The 15878-nt window shown below is 33.2% G+C and overlaps 2 protein-coding genes across 5 annotated transcripts; one reads left to right on the forward strand and one right to left on the reverse strand.

The window, feature by feature from the left end:
• Positions 1 to 24: 24 nt before the first annotated feature.
• LOC130663868 (leukocyte tyrosine kinase receptor) lies at positions 25 to 13238 on the reverse strand. Of its 4 annotated transcripts, none has more exons than XM_057463392.1 (13): positions 12925 to 13238; positions 8289 to 9087; positions 8088 to 8212; positions 7846 to 7983; positions 7584 to 7739; positions 6306 to 6698; positions 6089 to 6187; positions 4314 to 5968; positions 3948 to 4240; positions 3493 to 3835; positions 2802 to 3029; positions 2340 to 2738; positions 25 to 2274 (listed from the first exon to the last, which is right to left on the reverse strand). In XM_057463392.1, the coding sequence occupies exons 2-13, from the start codon at positions 8795 to 8797 to the stop codon at positions 2227 to 2229; spliced, it is 4386 nt and encodes a 1461-aa protein (XP_057319375.1). In that variant the 5' UTR covers positions 8798 to 9087; positions 12925 to 13238; the 3' UTR covers positions 25 to 2226. The 4 variants fall into 4 exon arrangements, with proteins under 4 accessions (XP_057319375.1, XP_057319376.1, XP_057319377.1 ...); XM_057463393.1 differs by lacking the exon at positions 12925 to 13238 and adding an exon at positions 12595 to 12795; XM_057463394.1 differs by lacking the exons at positions 25 to 2274; positions 2340 to 2738 and having other exon boundaries at positions 2849 to 3051.
• A 1800-nt stretch (positions 13239 to 15038) lies between these two features.
• On the forward strand, positions 15039 to 15873 carry LOC130678561 (ribonuclease H2 subunit C). The gene is made up of 3 exons (XM_057485841.1): positions 15039 to 15267; positions 15327 to 15559; positions 15635 to 15873. Exons 1-3 carry the CDS (start codon positions 15120 to 15122, stop codon positions 15662 to 15664), a joined length of 411 nt encoding a protein of 136 aa, XP_057341824.1. The 5' UTR covers positions 15039 to 15119; the 3' UTR covers positions 15665 to 15873.
• The last annotated feature ends 5 nt before the right edge of the window (positions 15874 to 15878 follow it).

The raw sequence follows: 15878 nt of genomic DNA on the forward strand, positions 1-15878 counted from the left end.
ATAAAATAACTTGTGTGTGTGGAGTTAAGAAAAAAAAAAAGAAAGAAATTTAAATTATCCAAATTTAGAAATACAAAATAAAATGAATTCCGAATGAAGAATAGGCGACGATATCTAAAAATAATTTGCATAGAGCGTAGTTGGACCAAGAGTCTGCATTGAAAACAGAACACTGGTAAGATTAATACGAATATTAGTATTTATTATTTATTATTTATTATTACTGCGTCTTTCAATTGCTCGTTTTAAGAGGCCGCTTTTATTACTTGTTACAAAAAAATATCTTCAGAATATTAATAAAAATGTACAGGGCAAATTAATCTAATTTTAAAAAAATAAATCACTGGATAAAAAATTTTATTATATTTATTGAGTAAATTTAGTTGTATAAAAAGCGGAAATTGAGCTGTCACAATTAAAATATTTGGAAGTCTACAGTTTCCGAGCCGCCGTCAAATGACCGCGAATTCTCGTAGAACTTGACAAAAGATTTTTTTTCAAAAAGCTGTAATTTTTTCAAAATTTTCATCTTTAAATTTAATTTTCGGAAAAAAATAAAGATTAAAATCTATGAAATTTTTCACTTTTTTAAAAAGTTACATTTTTCTCGAAAACTAAGCGAGATATCGAAAAATTTTCCTTTAAAAAAGTCTTTTTTTGTTGAGTTCTATATCAATTCGCGGTGATTTTGTGGCGCCGCGGAAACCGTAGAATCCCCAAAATATAAATAAAAAAAAAGTAAACAATTATGAATAAACTAATAAATACTTAACGATGTAGCTTACTATGATAAAATATAAAATATTTAACAATAATAATAATAATAATAAATATAGAGTATTATCTTTGGCATTTAATTAACAATTCCAGTTTAACTTGCGCTCGCGACAGTCTCAAATAAATATTCAATTATTTGTACAGTAAACTTAATTAAATTAAACCTCGACAAATAAATTTTTTAAACGCGTTGAGCTTTAAAATTTAAAAATAAATTACTGCGTACTTAAAATATACATGTATACTTTTTCTCGTGCTCGAGATGCATAAAAATGAGCACTTAGTCCATTATTTAAATTATTTAATTATAAATACTGAATATACACTCGTCTGTTACAAATTCCAGACAATAATCATCATTATTATTATTATATTTTTCGATATTTATAATTCATACAATCAACATTTATTAATAATCATCACCTTAGTTGTTTTTAATCGATTCCTCATTTAATTCATTTATTTATTAACGAGGAAGTACAACTATTTATTAAAGCTTGATGTCGAATTCAACGACCATTATTTATAATTAATACGTATATATATATATATCATATATCATATATTTACCCCGTTATTCCAATTTATAACACGAAAAAAAAATTACAAAAACGATTTGTTATACATTGGATTTAAACAATCATATATATTTATGTTATAAACTATAACAACTTTAGTTTTATGTTTTCTCATGATAATAGTAATAATATTTATTATTATTACTAATATTAGTTTTGTTTATGCATCCAAAACGATTTATCGTATTGAGCTACACGATTATGACACACAGAATTCATGTAATGTGTCTATTAATAATTCTAAAAGACACGATTACTCAACATGTCACATATATATTTTACTCTTTTCACTAATATAACACCGGTGAGCTTAAAATTTTAATTTTTCACGCTAAAGCTTTACTATACTTACAGCAAACTATTTTAATAAATAAAACAATCAGTGGGTAAATTCATTTATTTGTCTAACTGTCTTTTTAAATTTCCCACTATTTTTAAATTCGATAATTTTTATTATTATTTATAAAGCCACGCAGTTAATGAAGTCACTCATTACTGCCAATAAATAATTATATAAATCTAAAGCTTCATTTTTTATTTTTTTTGACGTATTAAAACTCGATGATGTCGATCTACAATATAAAATTGGACACTCATTTATTCATATTTATATATATAAATTTTTTTTTCTGTGCATAGTATCATAAAGAAAGTTCAGGTAAAAAATTGTGACTTCAATACTATTAGTAATTATTTTTTAGTTTGTCATGTTTATGTTTTCTTAAATGAGCGTTTCTTCGGATGAATGTCTTGTTACGCTGTCATACTCGGGGTAACAATTGATAATCATTGATGGCATTGATATTGATCTCATTAATTTCCTTTTTGTAATGTGGGGAGAATGTTCTCGTCAGTCCCCAGTAAACATTTCTCAGCAGGAACACTCTTCTTCTCTCGGCAATTCGCGTCCTAATGACTCCTGTTATAAAATGATTAAATGTTTATTACATCAGTATTAAATGATTACATTCAATAATAAATTACCTTCTTTATTTCTAAGCTATCAGCATTACTTAGACGTGGGGGTGCTTGAGAAAATGATATTTTCTCATATGGAATAGCCCCGCGATAAAGTGTCGCTGGATCCAAACTCAATGTGGCTTTCAGTGCATTCTTCTTAACAATACCATTAAGATTATTGGTTGAATTACTAGGACTAATGTTTGCGTGGTTTGGCGATGACTTAGGTGTGTTCGGTGATGATAGTCCAGTGTCTGAAGGAGATACCGAACAAGCATTTACAAGTGAATCGGAAATAGTATCAGTCGTTGTACTTTCACCATTTTCAATTGGCTTCTCAAATTCTCTTCTCAAGTCCTGTTCGTTCAGTATCGACTTTTCATTCATACTTTTGTCATCATTAAACGGCTGCTTAATTAACTCCTACGTAAAAATAAATAATTAAATCACTACTAATTAATTAATAAAGCGAAATAAAATTTTTACCTCATCATAAATATTTGGTGACTTGTCCTCTGACATTTTACGTATCCTCACATTCTCGGCATTAACTTCGCGTTCTTTTGGCTGTATTAATGTTGTCTCTTGAATAATTTCACCCTCCAAATCATCATTGTGTCTTAGAGACGCGTAGACGATCCCCGGTACAAACCCTATTTTGTAGGCACCGGGACGAAAATTAGTCCGTGGCTGCATGTATCCACATCCGTCCAGCTGTGCAGAAATTATTCAAAACCTGAGAAATTTCAATCAACTCTTGCTGCCATTCTCATCATCTCATTTTCGATGCTATTTTTCTATACCTAACGAACACGTAAATAACAAATCCGTGAAACTGTAATTTTATTTGCTTACACACAAAAAAAAAAATTCTCGACTGAAGATAAATATTCTTGATTAAAGAAAATTTTTTTGGAGACCTAAATTTTCTCAGATAAAGTAGAAATCTTCTCCAACCAAGACAAATTCTCTTGGCTCAAGAAAATCTTGACTTGCTTCCCGAAAACGTTTGTCTTCAAAAATATTTTCTTGACTCAAGATATCTGTTTTTTCTGTGTACTTATTTATCTTTTGTTAGTTCCACGGATACTGATCCTAAACCTTTCTAACTAAATGACATTTCATGGTATTAAGACACATTGACACTCAGCAATCAAACAAAATAATATAAACTTACATTAGAATGTACGTTAATGCATTCTGTCTCCGGATCAGGCCTCATAATTGTAATCTCCCGGTCACAATCAGGCAGAATGTCATAATTTGGCATCGGATGATTAATAACATCTGGATCCTGCAGACAATATCCTAATCTCTCGACGATAGTAGTGAAGCTTGGTCGGCCTTCGGGTCTTGGATGCCAGCACTTGGCCATAATTCCATAAATAGGATCAGGACACTCGGCTGGTTTCTCTAGACGACCGCCTGACTGCACCATCGACATCACTTCTCTATTGGAGCATCCAGTATACGGCATGTAACCGAATGACATAATCTCCCAAAGGAGTACACCGAATGCCCTGTGAAAATGTGTACACGTATTTACTAATTTAGTATTCCCAAAGCTGATGGTAGGACAGATAAACCCGGATGATGGGTAATGAAACATTCACAGCACCGTGAATTACTTACCACACATCAGTCTTTGTACTGAAAATACCATCTAAGAAACTCTCTGGTGGCATCCATTTAATGGGTAGCATAGCCTTCCCACCCTTTCTGTAATAATCACTACGATATATATCACGTGCCATGCCAAAGTCTGCGATTTTGACAACACGACCCGGCCCTTTGCAAGTCAGTAGACAATTACGTGCTGCAATGTCACGGTGAATAAAACGTGCATCTTCCATGTATTTACAGCCACTCGCTACGTCATGAGCGCAAATGATTAAGTCCCGCATGGTCAAGTTTGTTGGTCGGTCCTAAATAAATTATAATTATTTTTATAATTTTAAATGAACTATAAACATTACAGTCTAATAAAAAATTACGTACAGGTTTTGGTCGTTCTTCACGTAGAAAATTTTTCAAATCCCCGCCAGCAAGTAATTCCAAAACAATGTAACGTGGATTTTTGTCAAATGAAATTCCAATAAATTTAACGATATTCGGGTGATCAAATTTACTCATAATAAGTGCCTCCATCATAAAATCAGCAGCTGCTTGGGATGTGGTAACCGCTGGTAAAGTTTTAACAGCAATCTGGGCTTCTTCATTGCGAGTATACTTATAAACACCTTGAAATACTTCACCAAAAGCTCCTTGCCCAAGTGGTTTAACGCAAGTTATCGATTCACGCGGTATCTGTGGCAAGTCTTTGATACTGTAAAAGTTACCAGCAAACTCGTAATTCGGATTAAATTCGGTCATTATAGTATCCGATACAACTGGCAATGATGTTAGTTCAGTTCCATTGCCAAACATAACTTGTCTACGTCTTATCAGTGCTTTTTTATTTTGATATCTATTGTAAAGTATAAAGCACAACGCGGAGAAAGACACCGCCAATATAAAACAAACGATAATCAATATTATTTTCATCGTCTGGTTGGTGAGATCTAATTCGTCGGGCCAGCATGAATGTGAGTCGTTGCCAAGCTGCCATCCTGGTGGACACAGACATCTGGTCTCACTGAGATGTCGATCCAACGCAACACAACGGAAATCACATCCACATCCGCTGATAGCCGGTACAATGATAACTTCACCGGAGCCAGGATTGTATCCCGATCTGTGCGACGAGTGAATGAGCTCTGAGGCAATATATGAGAACCCACCTTCACCGTTCGTCGAGCTTTTAATGCCCGTAGTCCCGCCAATATAACCACCCCCGCCACCGCCAGTTCGACAACCTCCACCTCCTCCGCCGAACCCTCCATCGCCATGGGTTTTATTTTTCTGGTGACATCCTACACCGCCCACGCCTCCGTTCATCAGTGATTTACCCACCGACAGCAATCGCAAATCGTGGGTCGATGAGCTATTCCATCCACCACCCCCACCACCCGATCTTTCACCCGGCGTTAATTCAAGTAGGAGATTTTTATTGTCTGCAAAAGGTCCATGACCATGTTGGATTCCATCATCGACAAATTGTCCGAATCCCAGTCCACCGCCGCCCGCAGCGACCATCAGTGGCTGTCGCTCTCCCGTTGATTTAACGGTAAATATATATGTAGCACCTCCACCACCACCCCCGCCGTTAGTCAATTCAATATTTTTTACCTCACGTATGGCAGATTGCATCCCAACAAATGGTGATTCATTACCACCGCTGTGAGATACAACACCGCATGGATTATTCATTATGCCTAAACTTTTAGTGCATGCATCTGTCCCCGGTTGGCCGACTAAAAAATATAAAATCTGGCCCTTTTCAAGCTCAATAACTCCGCGCACTAAAGCTCCGAGAGTGCTGCCCATTTCGCCCGACCCTCTGCCCCCGCGTGCACCCATCGCTATTAATGTATAGTATCCACCGCCGGGCACCACCCACTTTTGAATCCCCTGATTATAATCATTTTGGGTTGCATTGACACGTAAAAATGCCGGAACTTGGAGTTCTGATTCTGTTTTATTATACTCGCGCGCGCACTGCTTTGTCGTTGGTCCATAACGCCCCGTTGCGCCGCATGTCGTTATTCTCACCACTTTAAACAATATAGATATATATTTATGTTAGTAGTGACATCAGAGAGAGAGAGAGAGAGAGTTAATTATGTCTAAAAATATATTATAATATTGGCAGTAGCTGATGCCGTATGACGTACCTGTTTCATTCACGAAATCAAAGTGCTGCTCGATCGAATGCTCAGATTCTATTACTGGGCTGTAATAATTAAAATCTCCCACCACGTCCGCTGGAACTCCTGCGATACAATTAATTAATTTTTTTTATTCTCTATTCTCCATTATTATTACTATTATTCCCATTTTTATATATTATATTATATTCTATTTATAGATTAAAATTGATTTTATACGAACCAATACCGAAGCACTCGGGACTCAATGAAAAATCATCAATAGCGACGTCAGCTTTTGCGGCGTAACTTTTGCTTGATTCAAATTGCAAATAATATCGGTATCTTATGTCAGGCAATGTTACTACTTGGTTGTACCAGATATCATTACGATCACCGTAACTCCACCACAATCTTTTTGAATGATTTTGATGCGGTTTAAGTTGTATCAAATAAAGCCCCAAGGACCCACTGAATTCACCGTACTGATGAAAGAAAAAACGTACTTGACATGAATTATAGTAACGGCTTTTTGGATCAGCATGATAAGGCGGAGTTGGATTGAATATCGGGCTATTGATAGTTGCGCTTTCACCCAATCCGTGATTTCTCGATGAGTTCACAAATGCATAAGTACCTAACATCATCATGAAAAAGTAATAAGTTTAAAAAAAAATAATAATAATAATACACTGTAAAAAATCACCGGGGTAAGTCCAAGCGGTGTAAGTGTTAAAATTATCGGTGTTAAATTTACCCCCGAAAGCGGTGTTAAAATAACGCCGCCACCGGTGTAAATATTCTGTACCGGTGTTGAAAAAAATTCTCCGGTGTTAAAATAACACCGCTGCCGGTGTAAATATTCTAGACCGGTGTTAAAATAACGCCGCTGCCGGTGTAAATATTCTAGACCGGTGTTAAAATATCGCCGCCACCGGTGTAAATATTCTAGACCGGTGTTAAAATAACGCCGCCGCCGGTGTAAATATTCTAGACCGGTGTTAAAATAACGCCGCTGCCGGTGTAAATATTCTAGACCGGTGTTAAAATATCGCCGCCACCGGTGTAAATATTCTAGACCGGTGTTAAAATAACGCCGCCGCCGGGGTGGATATTTTTTACCGGTGTTAAAATAACGCCGCCACCGGTGTAAATATTCTGTACCGGTGTTAAAATATTTAACTTTGTGAATATTTTTACTTACTCGATCACTATACTTTTTAATAAATGATATTTTTTATTAATTTTTATAAAGAACTGACATTTTTTGTGTTTTATAATCTTTAAAGTTAATACTCCAAGCGGACGCAATTTACCCCGCTTTTACACCGGCATTACTCCACTTTTACACCTGTTACCCCGCTTTTACACCGCTTACCCCGTTTTAACACCGGTATTTTTAACACCGGTGTATTGCTCCTCCTACACCGGTGTAATTTCATTTTTACACCGGGCGGAGTTAAAACGAGTCCATTTTAACACCGCTCTTTTTACAGTGTAATAATAATAATTTAACACCCACCAGTTACATTGCGATATGTGTGGTCATAACTGGGACCAGTTCTTTCCGTAGGTGTGCTGCCTTGATGTAAAGTCCACTGCAAAGTTTTATTCGGCGCGTTTGCCCACCCACACCAGCCGTTTTCAAAATTACACCTCGCAGTCTCTGGCATTTTGTCTGAGTTTATGGATATAAAAAATAAAATATATCGATTTTCAATTTTTAAAATTTATCGTCTCTGTTTTAAAAATTAATTAACTGAAGAATTTAATATAATGCATACCACACTCGAGAATTTCATCTTCTCCCTCTGCGCAATCCGGTGTCAAATCACAAATTCGTGTTTTATTTATGCAAGATCCATTTTTGCAGTGAAACATATCCGGTGTGCATTTATTATGAACATTATACGGTCTAGATTCTGTAGACAAAGTTATAAAGGCAATAAGAGAAAAAGAGAGAGGGAGTTTAACGTTGAAATACGATCAATAGTTAGTTGATGAAAGAATAATGAAATTAAATTACCTGGAAAACAGTCATCCAGTCTGATATTATCAATAGAGAAACTGGCATTGTTTGGAACATCTATTTCAAGACCAACTCTGTACGGTTGGCTAATAGCTCCAAGTTTAAGTTCCGTAATGTTCCACCTACGCAATGCAATCGGGTGTTTATCCTCAGTAATTAATTACTATAAATAAGTATACATACAAACTAACTACTAACTTTGCGTCATCGTTACCCGGTCGTTCAGAAGCAACAGAGGTCGTGATATTATTAGACATAATAATGAGCCGTATGATTCCCTCATTTTTCATCTTAATTTGACGGGTCGCAAATTTAAGAAAACACTGTGACCCAGTGTGTGGTATAAGAATCGACCAAATCTGTCCAATATCAGGGCCATCGAGGCGTAAATAATGTCCTGCGGTGTACTCGGTCGCGTCATTTTTCGATACGATTTTGAAGTTTCCCGTGTAGTTCCAGGATCCGCATGGAGCTTCGAAGTCACAGTGACCCAAAAAGGGCGGCGGCACGCGGTCCTCAGCCAAAGCAGCTTGCAGCTCTTTGATACCGCGCCGCGGCTCACAGTCACCCCCGACGATGCAGTAGAGCGTTAAGAGTAATTTAAGCAGAAAGCATCCGTCCCGCTTTAATATCTCCCGTCTACGAAGATATCGCGGAGAACGTGTTGTGATGGAAATTTTAATAATTGAAGATTCCTTGCTGATCATCACTTCGGTATCAATATTTAGAGTAGTCTAGCTGGTGGTTCTCTGTGCGTTTATAATTTTTTTTCCAGCGAGCACATTCCCAGAGGATTTATAATCAGTCGTGCATATAATTTTAGTTTCATGTAGGCGTTCTGCTAAAGTCACAAATGCTCGGAGATTTACTCAGTATTGTTATTGTTGCTATTGTTCCTGCAGATTTGTATTGTTTATTCTCAAGCTATAGTCATAGTCAAACGTTCAATTGTCATACGACAATGAATCAACAGTATTGACGCTCCATAAGTTGTTTACTGTAAATAAACAGACACCATTAGTGATCATTCAAGCAGTAATTATCATTGAATTAATAAAAACAATATTCAATTCAAAATAATTCATCGTCCTGAATAGTTTATTGTTTTTATTATTACTAAGAAAGCGCGAATTAATAATGAACAATTTATTCAAGCAAATTTAATGTCTCCAAAATCACCAGATCATTTATTCGTTGATCTAAAAATAAAGTTATCTCGTTTATATTTTTTTTTTATATGTCATTTAACTATGGATGATGTTAGCTTTTCTGTCAATCAGTTTGACTGATACTCAATACTCTGTAAAATTTTACATAAAATTAAATTGTTGCTCAAGGGATGATCACTTTATCTTAAATTCACTGAATCATGTCCATTGTCCCATTTACGAGCTGATCGATACTTTTATAGATGAATAAAAAATTTAAACACATATATGACTAAAAATGTTATTTTATATATATATATATATACTAGGGTGACCCAAAAAAACCGACTATTTTTTTTTTTTCGAGTCTCTTATGAAAATTTGGTGGCTTACAATGTTTTAAGAAGCCTCTCCAAAAATCAGCTCGATAAAAAATTTTCAAGAGGTCACTCACGAATTTTGAAAATATCAAAAATGATCGAAATTCGGATTTTTTCTTTCTCGTGGCAGCAATAGTTTACATTTGTAAAATTATGACTATGCTGAAAACTTCAGCCAAAAATTTGAATATTTAAACGGTGCTCAAGAATTTTGAATATTAATTGATAATATGTAATTAATACTTTGAATTAGTTTTTGTACTTTCTTATAACTTAATTATTGTCATTTCACTAAAATATAACTTTTGCATTACCATAAATATACAGGACAGTCCCAAACAATAAAATTTGGTAAGTTTTGAATGAGCGAAAAAACCTAAAAATTGAATTAAAAAATAAAAAAGTATGTAAATAACTTATTATTTCTATTTCTCGGGTTATATTTTCATTCATTATGATGCAAATTGATGGTGAAAAAATCGAGAAGCTTTATTATTAATATTTAAGGGTCGCTCGAAAACGTCCAAAAGACAGCACTCGGAAACATTCAAAATTCTTGAGCGAGGTTTAAATATTCAAATTTTAGGCTTAAATTTTCAGCGTAGTCATGATTGCATAAATATGAACTATTGCTGTCACGAAAAAGAAAAAAATTTGAAATAAAAAATTCGAGTTTCGATCATTTTTGATATTTTCAAAATTCGTGAGCGATCTCTTGAAAATTTTTTATCGAGCTGATTTTTGGAGAGGCTTCTTAAAACATCGTAAACCAAAAAATTTTCATAAGAGACTCGAAAAAAAAAAATAGTCGGTTTTTTTGGGTCACCCTAATACATACATATATTGATGAAATTTAAACGAATCAAATTTAAGTTATAATTGATGTAAACTCAAACCGCGTAATAATTCGCGGTCTCATTGGCTTTTGTTAATTTCCGTTCATTGACTATCGACTGATATAATTATGTGTCACTCGCAAAAGTATACTAATTATGTTCTTTTTTTTTTTTTGAATCATTATTGTGATTATTATTAATCCGTAGTGATGAAAAATGAAACGTCGAGAGTTTTAAAATCCCAGGATTTCCTTTTCCCTCGTCGACCTCGTTCAAAAGAATTTAAATCCAACATTTTCCCTCATTAAAAAGTTCGTATGACGTCGATGGTATTAAAAAAGAAAATACGCTATTTTATTATAAAATGGTTTTAAATCTTTCTTATCATAATTATCACAAATAATAACAATATTATAAATGTTAAAAAAACGTGTCTAGACTGAACGATATTTTATTATATTTCCGGTATAATTATAGTATGCATTCATGAGATTTGCGGTCTGTGTGTTGAATTGGTACATGAGATGTGGTAATAGTCGTAATTTCCGGCCTAATCCTATCCCTCGTACTGGGTAATCTTAATGTTAGTCAGCAAACCAAAGACTATGCAACATACACGATGTACAAAGGAAAATGTTAAAATAATAATAAAACAAAAACTGAAGCTTATGTGGATGCGTATAATTTTATTTACGTCATTCAGCTTTTAATTTTATACCTCGCTGTACTTAAAATAAATTTTATTTAAAATAGAATGACAGGATAAGTGTCTAAGTATAATATTCATATGATACGTGATAAGATTTCTGTATATATTTATTTTACTCTACATGTATATATAAAAATATAAATATAAATGAATAAAGTAAATCGTGCGAGTCTGGATTTATTTCTATAACTCAATATTTTCACAGCAAGAAAGTTATACTACGACGAAGGGAAAAGTTAATACCGGAGAATCCTTCAGCATCATCGGAAATGCTTTAACTATTTCTCCGATATCCTGTAATTTCCTCTTTTATATCTATCTTTATATTACCGACATCAAACTGCCTCGGAATAATTATTAGACGAGAATAATAATAAACCTGGTTAAAACGAAACGTTTAACTTTTTCAGCAGCATCCGCGCGTAAATAAAAAAATAGTTAAATTTATTAATAAAAATGAAATTCTCTTATTCATCCATTCTGTTTATTGCTCGCGATGAAAAAAATGCGAATATAAGTAATAAAGATATTTTCTTGTTGATGAAAATACTGATGGGTAAGTTATTGAAAAACAACAGGGTATCCAATCGAATTTTTTAAACATGTACACAGTGAAAAAGGATCCGTCAAAATCAACACATATCGTGTGTAAAACGAGAGTTTAACACTTATTTATGTGTTATTTTAATGATACTGAAATTATCCGACGTCTAATAATTTTTTTATTTTTTAAAAAACGATAAATTATGAAAAAAAAAATATTTAAAAAAATTGCACTTGTAGTCTTTTGAATTTTCTACATGTACACATTTTTAGTTTTTTTTTTCTTCAAATTAAATTATTAAAAAAAAATCCAAAAATTTTTATGGTCTGCTAACTTCAGGATCGTAAATTAGCCGACGTCTAATAATTTTTTGATTTTTTAAAAAACGTCAAATTATGAAAAAAAAAATATTTAAAAAAATTGCACTTGTAGTCTTTTAAATTTTCTACATGTGTATATTTTTAATTTTTTTTTTTCTTCAAATTTAATTATTCAAAAAAAATTCAAAAATTTTTAATTGTCTGGTAACTTCAGGATCGTGTTATTTTAACATGTTGTGAGTGTTAAAAAAAATTACATACGCATATGTTAAAAGTAACAAATTTTCCAAGAATTCTTTTGTGATGGTCGAGATTATTTTCAAGATATTTTGTGCGTTGATTTGACAGTAACATATAAAAAGTGTTACTTTCGAATAAAATAACATTTTTGTGTGTAAAAAATCAATCGATTGCGACAGTTCAAACAAGATAAATACTGTGTATTAAATTGACACACAAAAGTGTTAAAAATTAAACACAGAATTTTAACATACGCTTTTTTTGACACTTTGACGATTCGATTTTTACTGTGTATACAGATATAAAATCATTCAATTGTGTCATTACCATTGATTATGTATTGCAAAGTCTCGTGGTACGTTCACGCCTACGCAAAATTCATCGCGTTAATTTGATACATCCAGTGAATGATTTGAATCTCTTCAATAAATATGACGATACAATTGATTACTCTCAATAGTATTCAAGCTATCCAATATAGTTTACGAAATAATTTATTTATCATCGATTGCAATTACCGTTAACCATTTAATACTTTTTTTCCTTTCCTCTATTCAAAAAAAAAAAAAATCCTAAACTGATTTCGGAGCGCGATAGCAAGAAAATTAAATTGATAAGTAATTAATCAATATTAAGTAATAAATAAATTAAACTCACCCTCGGTTATTAATGTACATGTTGATAAACGTAAGATTTATTGATGTTATTTGAATAAAAAACTGTCACCACAAAATAATAAATAATATATAATATGTATTTTCTATTATTACGATAGTATTGACGTAATCAAACGTGCTCAGTCGAGAGACTGAAACAGTAAATCAAATAAATAATCCATCATAAAAGATTAATAAATGTGCGTAGTGATGCTGCGTTTGCGGCAGTACACCATCACTACCACCGTAAAATATCCTCACAGACTAGTTGTTTTTTTTTTTTTTAATGTATTTTCGTCTTTGTTGTCAAACAGTGTGTGCATTACATGAGAGAGCGGAGAAAGAAAGAAAGAATGAGCAGAGAGTCAAGCACAAAAGCACATATTCGATCGATGCTACACCAACGTCCGGATAAGCTCTCGGTTGGTACGTTCTATCCTGTTACAGCATCCAGCATGTTTTCGTTAAATTGTAACTCGCGGAAAATTTTTTATTACGTTATAATCACTCGCTAATTCAAATTATTGTCAAACATATTCTGCGGTACTATTGGATTGATAAATTATAATGGAATTATAAAATGAGATTTTAGTTTTGGATAACAGTGAATACACTTAGAGACCATCAACTAGTCTGTTTCGTCGTTCCGCGTTATTTGGACAGCATCCAAATAATGCTGGCCTCGCGCCTACTGTAGCTTATAGAGAAGTAAAGATATTGCCGGGCTCGGGAGGACTCCGCCCCTGCTGCTCTCAGAGATAGGATTTTAACAAGAAGCGCAGACGCATTTCCCACACATCGGATGCTGTCTGTATAACGTCTTGTAGTCCTGTCCTTTACTCCTTCATACACTATTATACGTAATAACATGACCATTATGTACATCTATTATTACGTTTACTCCAAAAATACACACGTGCGATTTACCTGCTCTGTTGCTGGTGATTATGAAACGTCAATTGTAGAAATGAAATCAGCGGGAAACTTAAATTTGAATTGCAACAAAAGAATTGGAATTTTTTTGAACAAAAAATGATGGGGAAACGATATATTTGTTACATCGATTTATCATTTTTTGAATTCGAGCGCGATTTTGAATAATATAATGAGAAATTAAACAGGTACTATTTAAGTCGCGGTCGTTCATTAGACATATTTCTTAGTGCAGTGCGCACGTGCCTCGGAATTCACATGCGTTTTATTTCAACGCGAAACTACATAAATTCAAATTTTATGTTATCAAGATTGACGCGTTTCCAGAGGCCGTTGGACCCTTATTCTTTCCATTTCAGAATGTATGAAATTTTTGAATTAAACATTTTCTTTTTAACTTAAGATCTACAGTCGGTGAGAAAGAACCTCCAGTCAGTAAGTAAGACCTCTGGGGTATCAGAAAAGTCTTGTGGAAAAATGCTAGCATATAAAAGAGATAGAAAAATGTTTTTTCTTCAAGTACCGAGCCCTCACTGAGAGAAAAATTTATTTGAGCCAAATAAGATTTGTTTCAGGCAAATAAATCCCATATTTGAATTGACCCAATCAATCTGTATTTGAATGGTCGCACTGTAGCGCCATTTGTTAGCTACAAACAAATATATATTTGAGTGAAATAAATAATTTTGTTCAGTCAAATGGGATTTCCATAGAAATTTTTTGGCATCAGAAAAGTCTTGTGAAAGAATCCTGGCATATGTAAGTAATAGAAAAACGTTTTTTCTTCAAGTACCGAGCCCTGAGTCTACCCTGGTGAAAATTTTCCGGATTTTTCTCTGAAAAACTCTGAAAAAGTCTTTAGAACTTTGAAAAAATCTTTAGAACTTTAGAACTAAGTTTTTCAGAGAAAATTACGAAAAATTTTCACCAGCGTAGATTTTCTATGGGATTTCAATACTTTTGAATTCCATTATAAGAATTAGAAAGTATTCAAATGATCGAAATTTCAATTCCATTTAATATTTTTCAAAATTTCCGTATGGATTGAAAAGAATTTAAATAATTTTCAATACTTTTCAATGAGTATTTTTATTCAGGGCACCTTTTTTTCTAATGACAGCGACCATTTTTTTTATAAAACGCAAACGCGCCCAAGCGACAAGTGGTTGGCCTATTCAAAACGCGAGCTCTCCACGTGATCAAAAACGCGGGAAAGTTCGTTGGCGTTAACGTTGAGAGTGTCGCGTGTAATTGTTTATCAAAATGTCGATACATTTGCATATAAAAAAGGAGCACATTGAAGGAGTAAAAAATAGTCAAGTACACTCAGTACCATGTAAAATACGCAGTACGGGACCAGCAAATGTCTCGAAATATTTTGTTCCGTATATTAGAACAACTGACAATGCTCGTAAGTTTATAGGTTAGATATTTTTATTTGTAATTTTAATTATTCTTTATTTTTTCAAGATTTCGATGTCTCTTTTCGTGGATATCCGCTTCATGGTAAAAAACTAAGTGTTCCAAAGGGTTACAAAGGAATAGCATTTTTTGAAAAAAATAAACCTGTTAATCCTGACAGTCAACGTAATTTTAATTCAACGGAATGTTTTACGGAATTTACTTACTGGAACTGGGATAAATTGCCTTCAAGAAATGATGCGTTTGATGCTGCACTAGATTGGGTCGAAATCGCCGAAGCCGTAAGTGCCTTTAAATTATCATTGGAAAAATTTATTTATTGATCATTTATAAAAATGTAAAAAAAAAATTAACAGCTCCACGCACCAATTGAAGAATCGAGTTAATAGTTTATGGGTTTATTTACATAAAATGCTGTGCCTTAACTATGAAGATGAAAATATTTTTAAAATACCAAATAAGTTCTTATAGATGTCATTTTTATGTCTAAGTATTGATTATTAATTAAATATATAACTATTGAGTAAGTAAATTAAATTAATTATTTTTTGAGTGATTAAAAAAATAAATACAGAGAAAAAAAATTTTTTGAAAGTTAAT

Source organism: Microplitis mediator, chromosome 2 (assembly GCF_029852145.1).
Source record: "Microplitis mediator isolate UGA2020A chromosome 2, iyMicMedi2.1, whole genome shotgun sequence".
Classification (NCBI taxonomy): domain Eukaryota; kingdom Metazoa; phylum Arthropoda; class Insecta; order Hymenoptera; family Braconidae; genus Microplitis; species Microplitis mediator.

Bases quoted from the DNA above. Each gene is read 5' to 3' on its own strand.
- LOC130678561 (XM_057485841.1), top strand. From the start codon at position 15,120: ATGTCGATACATTTGCATATAAAAAAGGAGCACATTGAAGGAGTAAAA. The intron at 15,268-15,326 runs GTAAGTTTATAG...TATTTTTTCAAG, and splicing joins TAGAACAACTGACAATGCTC to ATTTCGATGTCTCTTTTCGT. The intron at 15,560-15,634 runs GTAAGTGCCTTT...AAAAATTAACAG, and splicing joins GGGTCGAAATCGCCGAAGCC to CTCCACGCACCAATTGAAGA.
- LOC130663868 (XM_057463392.1), bottom strand. From the start codon at position 8,797: ATGATCAGCAAGGAATCTTCAATTATTAAAATTTCCATCACAACACGT. The intron at 7,984-8,087 runs GTAATTTAATTT...CTTTGTCTACAG, and splicing joins ACTGGATGACTGTTTTCCAG to AATCTAGACCGTATAATGTT. The intron at 3,030-3,492 runs GTAAGTTTATAT...ATTTCTGCACAG, and splicing joins GCATTAACGTACATTCTAAT to CTGGACGGATGTGGATACAT.